This window comes from Aptenodytes forsteri, unplaced genomic scaffold (genome assembly GCF_000699145.1).
Source record: "Aptenodytes forsteri isolate BGI_AS27 unplaced genomic scaffold, ASM69914v1 Scaffold251, whole genome shotgun sequence".
In the NCBI taxonomy this organism is placed as follows: domain Eukaryota; kingdom Metazoa; phylum Chordata; class Aves; order Sphenisciformes; family Spheniscidae; genus Aptenodytes; species Aptenodytes forsteri.
Window position 1 is genome coordinate 88,309 of NW_008794082.1, and position 9,499 is coordinate 97,807.

Genomic DNA, 9,499 nt, shown 5'->3' on the forward strand with positions numbered 1-9,499 from the left:
CCCGTCGGCAGACGGCCCCCCCCCCAGCCACTCGCTCACTCTCCCCGCCCCCCTGGTGGGATGGGGGGGGAGCGAGGAAGAGTAGAAGTGAGAAAATTCATGGGTTGAGATAAAAACAGTTTAATAATTGAAATAATAATAACAATAATAAAATAATAATAATAATAATACACAAAGCAAGTGATGCACAGTGCAGTTGCTCACCACCTGCCGACCGATGCCACCATCCGCCAACCGATGCCCAGCCAGTCCCCGAACAGCTTTCCCCAGTTTAGGTACTGAGCATGATGTCACATGGTATGGAATGTCCCTTTGGCCAGTTTGGCTGTGCCCCCTCCCAGCTTCTCGTGCACCCCCAGCCTTCTCAGTCGGTAGAGCATGGGAAGCTGAAAAGTCCTTGGCTAGTGTAAGCATTACCTAGCAACAACTAAAACATCGGTGCGTTATCAACTTTGTTCTCATCCTAAATCCAACACACAGCCCTGTACCAGCTCCTAGGAAGGAAATTAACTCTATCCCAACCGAAACCAGGACAGGCGTTTATCTCATCCTTGAGACTAGCTTTCTGATGTGTTTGGAGACACTGACTGATGCTGGCAATGAAGGTTTTAAACACAGAAATTGGTACGCCCAGAGAAGAGCAGGCTTCCCTTTGCTTACCTGTCAATGAAGTTCACTGGCAGAGGTGCCAGTATCAGGGGAGGAACAAGAAAGATGACAGAGGTGCAGCGGATGAAGCCTAGATAGCTCCCAAAGCAGAGCACGGTGTTGCTAGCCTGCAGATCGCAGAGAAAAACTAAACCACTATAATCATTTCAAAAAGCATTTACAAGAAAAAGTCTGTGCCTTCAAGTTGGTCGGGTAAAAAAAGTTGCTGTAATTGAAAGTAAGGCAGCGCTTGTGTACAGACGAGCCCTTGGGGTAGTAGTTTGAGGCATGAGTCCTGTATTCACGCTCCGTGAATAGCAATATGTTTGGGACACTCTGATCACTAAATCCGTCCATCCTTTTTGTTTCAGAGGAGATTTCTGATCTGACCAATCAGATTAGTGAAGGAAACAAGAGCCTCCATGAAATAGAAAAAATCAAGAAACAGGTTGAACAAGAGAAGTCAGAAGTTCAGCTGGCTCTGGAAGAAGCAGAGGTAAGGAAAGAAAGCTCAAGGGAAGAGGAAAGGGTGTCTTTGTCACGATTTTCCTTCCTTTTTTATCCTCTCAGCAACACAGCCAATGTGTTGATTGTTAGCAAGTGCAACCTCTCTGCACCCAGCTCCTCCAGCCTTGTTAGCCAGTGTTTTCAAGAGTGACTGGTGACTTTTGGAGATGTCAGCTCTAAGATCATCAAGTGGAGGCCCTTTCAAAGGAGGTGCCTTGTAGGTTTTGTTTTTTTGTGGTTGGGGGTTATTTTTCTGTTTCAGGAAGCTCAGAAATCTTCTGCTCACCTCCTGAAAATCCAGTCCTTCTTGCTTGCTTCAGCATAGAATATTTCAGTCTTTCAGGAAACAGGAACTGCTGAGAACTATGGTCTTACTTTATCAGATATTTCTAGTGTCTAGTTTCCAACAACAAATTGACCATTTCCTGGTTTTGAGAATAAGAAGACAAACCTCCTGATGACTTTAAATTGTATAAGGTCTCAGATATTGTGCTGGATACTGCAGCCTGCTTAAAAAAATGGTAGCAGTCTCAGAAACCAAATGATAACAGGCCATTTGGAAAATCTTTAACTCTCATATGAATTTGGTAAAGACACTTAGCATCACTGCATTAATTTCTACTGCGACAAGTATGCACATACCCAAGAGGGGTGCCTCATCCTATTTTCCAGAAACAAACCAACAATGTGGAACAAGCCTACTGGGAATCCTGTTTATTCACTTAAAGGGATGGGTTGTCAGGTTTTCTTAAAGTTTGGTGCATTGCAGAGCTAGGAAGGGGTATAGGTGTTGCTGGCTAGAAGCAACACAGCACATAGCAAGGGATTTTTAGTGAAGGCTGCATTGCTTTTAAATTGTGCTCTAAATAATATCTGCTAAAACAAACATCACCCCGTGACATGGATCTGTTAATACCTTAAATGCTGTGCAACTTCTTTTGTCTGTTACAGGATGCTTTATACTTTGCAGGGATTTCACAGCCAAACAAACAGGTGTCATGATCAGAGCAGAGGAAAGATCACGCCTTTCTTCCACAGCTCTGACATGTGGAGAGTGATTACATGCTCTGTCAATAAACTTCTCTCACTAGAAAGAATACATCAGTTCTTGAGGGATCTAAGGGGCAGGCTTTACTTTCCTGGACTGTGTGGAACAGCTTCCTAAAGCTCAGTGAAATTAGGAACTAACGAAAGTAAAGTGATGATGTATTTTATTTTAATTGTGAAAGAAATGGTTTAATACAGATTTTCTCCCTTCCTTGTGAGTTTGGGTCTCCAGCAGTCACAATGGTGACATGGTACTCCTGTGTGCCATTCCCATTAATATGTTGTGGCTCCTTGGCATGAAGTGTGCATTTGACTGACCTGTAGCTGCTGCACAATGGCTGGAGATTAGCAAGGATTTTGTACCACTTTGTCTTCAGAACCTCTGTTCTGTTTCCATCATTCCTTGAGGGAAGCATGGCTAAGCCTGTGCAATCCTACCCTTCAGAGAGCACTTCCAAAATATATGGTGTTCAGTTCTGCTTCCCTTCCCTGTGCAATGAGAGCAGCAAGGAGTCGGAATGCCACTGAGCCTGGTTTATGCAAGAGCTGGAAGTCAGAGGCCCTGTTACTTCTATGGGCTGTTGTCAGCGTACTTCTCGACTTCCATATATGAGGGAAATGTAAGAACAAAGACATAGGAACAAATCTCCCCCATTTCACAGAGATGTCTTCATGTTAATTGGAAAGAGCGGACGGAGTATTTTTGCATTTTGTCATATAGAGCTGGTGCCTGTTATTTCTCTCCTTGAAGTCATATTGCCTAATGAGATTGTATAAATGGGAGGCTTTCAACACTTCATGATTTGGAGAGATCTTTGTGAGCTGGGGGATGTGTGGACCCCTTCACCCTCCCAACAACAACGTTGCTTTAGCTTTTGCCTATCCCTTACAAGCCCATGAATTTCTGGAGGGTGTCTGTACAGGGGTGTGAAGAGGGGGACGTCTGTTGTTATCAAAACCACGCAGGCAGGGCCTAAGCTATTTTTTTTTGTGAGTCGTGGCCTGTTTGACAATTTGTCCTCTGAGGAGCTTGCTGCTCAGTTTTCCAGCTGCCAAGTTACATTAGAAGGCAAATAAATGCATTGTTTTGCCATGTAAGCAGCTCATGTCCTTCCCTAGAGAGAGAGGCAGGGAGGAAACAGTGCTATTGGGAACGGGAAGAAAAGTGTGAAGGGATCATCTTTGTGCAGCACTTTGTGATTTGAAAAAATAAAAAAATAGTGACTCCTGGCCTGCAAGCTCTTGGTGCTTTCTATTTCAGGGAGCTTTGGAGCATGAAGAAAGTAAGACCCTTCGTTTTCAGCTTGAACTTTCGCAGCTTAAAGCAGAGTTTGAAAGGAAACTGACAGAAAAGGAGGAAGAAATGGAAAATATAAGGTACTGTGCAGGAAGCAGCATGGTTTTTTAAGGGTAAAATCTCAAAAGACCAGAAATATTCTCAAGACCCAAGCCAGTCAAATGCACCACAGGTAGTTACGCCAGCACAAGCAGATACTGTCTGTACTAGGAACCAAGACAGCTCTGATTATTTGCCAAAGGGTAGTCCTACCACATTACCATTTCTTAGTTCAAATATTCCTGTCAGTTCAGTCTCTGCCAGCATACACATAAGCCCATCATACATATCGCATAGCAGCTGTAACACAACTGACTGGCATAACCAAAGTTGCAGCAGACCAAGGGTCACTAAGTCTATATGTTTACAGTACGGAGACAAGTAGGTCTAGGGAGCTGCCTTCTCCTAATCCTCTAGGATGGCTGCCTCCCAAGGGGAACCTCAGGCAAAATCAGCAGTACTACCTCAGTGGTCCTCAAACCTATGTTATCTGAAGACAATCTTTACCTCTGCATTTAGTTAATTTATGCAGTTACAGTTACACTCATTGTGGAAGGATATGAGGAGCTTGCCGTTATGTGTACACCATTTAGTAAGTAGTGAGAATTGCAGAGGTACAGAAAGTGTGAATGTAAAAGGAGAGGAGCTTGCAGGTGAAAGGGATAAACAGGAAAAATGGAAAGCAATTAGGTGACAGGAGGATAATGTCTTTTGTCTCTCCCCTCCCACTGAGCACAAAGTCTAATCTGAAGAGTTACAGTCTTAAAATAATGCTACGCTGGGCCAGATTTTCAGCAGTTCTTCAGAAAACTCCGGCCTTGAATTAGTCAATGTTACAGTACTATTAATCCAAGAACCACGTCATTGTTTGTGGGTAGGGTAAAGGGTAGGGAAGGGGAAGTCCAAGGCTCACCTTGGCCAACGTAGATACAAGGATTGATATGTTAGTTGTTTAAAAAACAAATAATGTTTCGGCCCTTTCAGATATTATCTTCTAATGTCCTGCAGATGTCTGGCTTACAGAGATCTCAGGACAAGCTAACCTAATCAATGCCTTCTGCCTCAGCTTCGTTATGAGTGTTTTGCTGCTAAGTTGTTCAGCAGACATGCTGTGCTGTTCCCTGGGAGTCTAGGACACAGTTCAGTATCTTGCTGAAGCAATAAGGCCCTCAAGGTTTTCTTTGTTGACTCAGTGATTTCCCAGAACTCCTACGCTTTCAGCAGAACTTGGCCAGCTTCCCTGTGTAAGTCATATCCTGTGCTTTGAGTTACCTTCTGGTTGTAAGAGAGCAAAAATTTCATGGTAGGACTTGACTGTTACAGAGTCAAGAAAATTAAGCACCTGTCTGTATCTGTTTTGCCATCTTTAAATTGGCACTAAGCTGCCTTTCACAGGGGGACCAGGCTGTTAATTAGGGTGGGCTTAATCTCTCCTGACTTTAGATGTCCATAACACAGATTTCTATTCCTGAATTATTCCCCTTATAATTGAGCATAAGAAATATGTTTCAACATCTGCTTTAAAACACAATAAATTGTAGCTTACACATGCCATTTACTATAAAGGGCAACTAGAGTAAATAGCTTAGAATGTAGCTGCACACCTTCAGTTTGGTTAATCCCCTCCATAAATGTCTTCATAAAAAGGCTGAGATGTAAAACATCCCAGTAAATGATTCAGTAAATATCTTGGTTAGTGACTGCTAAGCTTGAAGTGCTTCTTGTTAGGTTCAAACCTGTACTTGCTTGAGTTTACAAGAGATCTGAGAGAACTCCTTGCTCCAATATTGCCAAAGGAAACATGGGAGAAGGATGCTATAGGTGCTTATGGATCAGGAGTTAGCTGAGGGTGTGAAGCACACCAGCCAGTTAGATGGCAGCGAGGCACTAGAAACCTGTGCTATGTATGTCATTCAGAAATATACTATTTCTGGAAATGAGACACTTTCAGAAAGTGAAGTACTGTTGCATGTAGTTCTATGTTCCTGTGCAGAGAGCAAAATTACTCCATTCACCCTTCATGTCCTTTTTACTTTATTCCATAATCAGGAGAAATCAGCAACGCGCCATAGATTCACTGCAGTCCACCCTTGATTCTGAAGCCCGGAGCAGAAATGAGGCCATCCGGCTCAAGAAGAAGATGGAAGGGGACCTCAATGAGATGGAAATCCAGCTCAGCCATGCTAACAGGCATGCTGCAGAAGCAACAAAGTCAGCACGTGTCTTGCAGACACAAATAAAGGTACTCCAAGAGCTGCCAGTCCCAAGCACCCAATGGGAGGTGCGGGCTACATTTCATTAGCAGAGAGCAAATCAGCAATGGTGATGGTAATTAAGAGAGAAGCAACTCCCAAGGATGTGCAGAAAAAGCCCTTGGTGATCATGTCTGGTGTAAGAGAATACTGAACTATGGATTTCTTCCAAGACTTGCATACAAGCTGGATGAGATCCAGTCATAAAACCCTTGCTGGCTACAGCCTCCTGCAGGGGCAGGAAGCTACAGCATGAGGAACTGAAAATCTATGATCTTCTTGTGAGCTTGCAAGTCCTTTAAAAGTGGAGAGAAAGTCAGTTGGCTGGAGTACAGGGATTGTGCGTATATTCAGCTTTGTTGTTTGCTTCAACATTTGTAATAGCTTAAAAAACCCAAAAACTGCTAAGACACCTCATAAGTCATCACCTCTCCCATGCCTAAGCAACTAGTTCTGCCTCAGGCAGAACTGCCGGCTCTGACAGATTTGAATACATAGGTTTTTCCCCCATTGCACCACATACCACAAAAGCTATTCAGCTTACAGTGTGGAGGAAGCCTTTCTCCAAAAAAGAAGCACTGAAATTGCACTGAGGTGGGCCCCATGCAACCTCTGCAATCTGGGGTCCTCTTATGTAAGCACAGCGGCTTGAAATGGAGTTGCACTGGTAAAAAACCCAAACATCTGTTTTGTTATAGGAGCTTCAGGTGCAGCTGGATGACTCGGGACACATGAATGAAGATCTGAAGGAGCAGCTGGCGGTCTCTGACAGGAGGAACAATCTTCTCCAGTCGGAGCTGGATGAGCTGAGGGCTTTGCTGGACCAGACTGAACGGGCGAGGAAGGTGGCAGAGCATGAACTGCTGGAAGCCACTGAACGTGTGAACCTGCTTCACACTCAGGTTGGCTTTTTCTATGCTCTCTCCCTCACTGGGTTAAACTGAGCCTTGTCTATTAAGCAATGACACTCTCCATGGCCGTCATAAGTCAGACACACCTTGCCTCCTTCAAGGGAGAAAATGAGGGAGAGGAAGTGAGTCACTCTGTAGATATGCCACCTCACTCCCTTCAAGTTAGCTGGAATTGATGATTCAGCCATTTCCAGAAAAAGTGATGATGGAAGATAACAAGAGTAAATTTGATTTCTTTCCCTCTTCCATGCTGTAAAACCAGTTTCCTGCTTTAGTTAAGCCATGGCTGGGATGGTGTGGCATTTCTTTGGAGAAGCGATGCTTCAGGGTGTTGATGTTACTCAGCAATGAAAACTGCAGACGCTGGGTTCTAACAATAGCTGTGTTGTGCAGGGCAGGAAACTACCCCGCAGCAAAGTGCTCTCTACCACGTCACAGGTCTTCATTAATATAGGCCTTTGGACTTTGTCATGATGGACACTGCAGGTTTACAGGGCCATGGAGGGGCGTGCCCTGACGTGCCAGCATTTTTGCTACAAAACCAAAGCTTCTCTTCACCAAATAATTAATGGTCAGAAGGAAACGAAAATGTGCTACGGGCTGGTGATGTTCTGCAGTGTTTCCTCCAGCCCGTGATGCCATGGGGCTTCTGTTTTAATCACCTCATTGACTAACTGGTTATGGATCGTTAGTTTTCAAAAATGAGCCAGCTCATTCATTCTTCTATTTCAGCCTCTTGCTTATTTTATCTAAACCAAAACCTGAATATTTGCAGGTTTAAGAGTATTTTTAGTATTTCCTCAGTCTGAAGCTAAGCTATGTAGTAAAGGCCAGCCCTTACCACGTACCTGGATCTCCCTTCCCAAATCATAGAATCATAGAATCCTTTAGGTGGGAAAAGACCCTTAACATCATCAAGTCCAACCGTAAACCTAGCTCTGCCAAGTCCACCGCTAAACCATGTCCCTAAGCGCTGCGTCGGCACGTCTTTTAAAGACCTCCAGGGGCGGTGACTCCACCACTTCCCTGGGCGGCCTGTTCCAGCGCTTGACAACCCTTTCGGTGAAGAATTTTTCCCTGAGAGCCGATCTAAAGCTCCCCTGGCGCAACCTGAGGCCGTTTCCTCTCGTCCCATCGCCCGTCACCTGGGAGAAAAGACTGACACCCCCCTCGCTACAACCTCCTTCCGGGTAGTTGTAGAGAGCGACAAGGTCTCCCCTCAGGCTCCTCTTCTCCAGACTGAACGACCCCGGTTCCCTCAGCTGCCTCCTCAGCAGGCGTGTGCTCTAGACCCTTCACCGGCTTCGTTGCCCTCCTTTGGCCGCGCTCCAGCACCTCAGTGTCTTTCTTGTAGCAAGGGGCCCTGTACAACTCTGTGTAATCCAGGAGTTGCAAAAATCAGTAAGTTTTGGTGTGCTATGGTATTTAGAGAAGTTATGTCTCTAATCATCACTCTTCCTCCTTTTCCACTGTTCCTTTGGGGAAAACTTAATAAAAGAACACAAGTCTGATCAATCAAAAGAAGAAGCTGGAGGGTGACATTTCCCAGATGCAGAATGAAGTGGAGGAATCAATCCAGGAGTGCCGGAACGCAGAGGAAAAAGCCAAGAAAGCAATCACAGATGTAAGTAGTCTGGTTCCTTGCTCACTTCTTTTCAGTACCGCAATGTCTTAGGACAACCAGGTAAGTATGTCTCAGGTCACCTTTTCTGTGCTTGTTACAAAGCTCATACATCCAAAGCACCCCACAGTTATCTGGAGGTAACTGATGTAACTACAAAATAAAACAGGCTAGAGGTAAAAAGAGAGGAAGGACTTTTTCCTGATGTTTGGGTTTTGGTTGCTTTGTTGGGTTTTTTTTGCCCCAAGAATGCAGTTTCCACTGATCCTCAGAGTCTCAGGTCATGTCACCTTTGAGTCAGGTAAATCATACGCCTGGATAGGCTAAAGCAGTTCAGACTGAACTAGTGCTAACTGGTCTGCTGGTGTACATAGAATCTGATGTGAGAAACAAAATTACTGAACCCCAAATGAGGTACCCTAGAACTAGGTGTCTATTGGAAAAACATGAGGCCTAAGATCCCAGGAGGAGAGACGGGGTGCATTCTTCCTCTAGGGAAAACATAATTTGGGCAGGTATAGTTTCATTTCCCACAGACCTGGAGAAATCCATGTCTTCAGAGTTCAGCTCATGTATCACATCATACCAACAGATAAAATGAAAGCTAGAACGAGAGGTTTCTGTGAGTTACATGTCTGGTGTGCCTGGTCAAAGCTATTCCTGTACCATGGTCTTCACTGCTTCTCAGCTGACAGCACTATTACTGCCTGCCAGACAGAAGGTGCTGATTGTCCTTGATTCAGCTCCAGCCTGGATTGCAATGACTGCTGTCTTCCGATGACTGCTCAGTGATGGGCACAAAATCTGTAAATGGCTCTTGGTGGCAGGCACAAACATCAAAGCAGGAATGAGCTAATTGGCACCCTTGTTACCTGTCTTACAGAACAGCCAGGGACTATGTAAGATGTTGAAACTGAGCTTCCTATCCCAGCAGAAACGGCTCTGCTGTTACAGCTGCTCAGGTAGCTCTCGTCTATGGCTGTGCAGGGAAATTTGTCTGCCAGTTGTTTTAATCTACTACCTTTCAATAGCTCCAAACACCAAAATTAGATTTTGAATAAGTTCTAGGTAAAATGTCTGTAATGAATGGCACAGGCTTACTTGTAGGCATTATAAATGAGGATATTATATAGCACAGATACTAAAGAAAAAAAAAAAAGGGGGGGGGGGAATTTTT

The 9,499-nt window shown here is 44.5% G+C and overlaps 1 protein-coding gene across 1 annotated transcript in view; it reads left to right on the forward strand.

Annotated features, from left to right (window-relative positions):
• Positions 1–9,499, forward strand: part of MYH15 (myosin heavy chain 15) — a 47,470-nt gene that overhangs the window by 33,080 nt on the left and 4,891 nt on the right. The window contains exons 33-37 of the mRNA XM_009272739.1: positions 1,020–1,144; positions 3,464–3,579; positions 5,588–5,780; positions 6,489–6,692; positions 8,200–8,325. Of these exons, the coding sequence (XP_009271014.1) occupies positions 1,020–1,144; positions 3,464–3,579; positions 5,588–5,780; positions 6,489–6,692; positions 8,200–8,325 (764 nt within the window). The remainder of the gene's footprint in view (positions 1–1,019; positions 1,145–3,463; positions 3,580–5,587; positions 5,781–6,488; positions 6,693–8,199; positions 8,326–9,499) is intronic.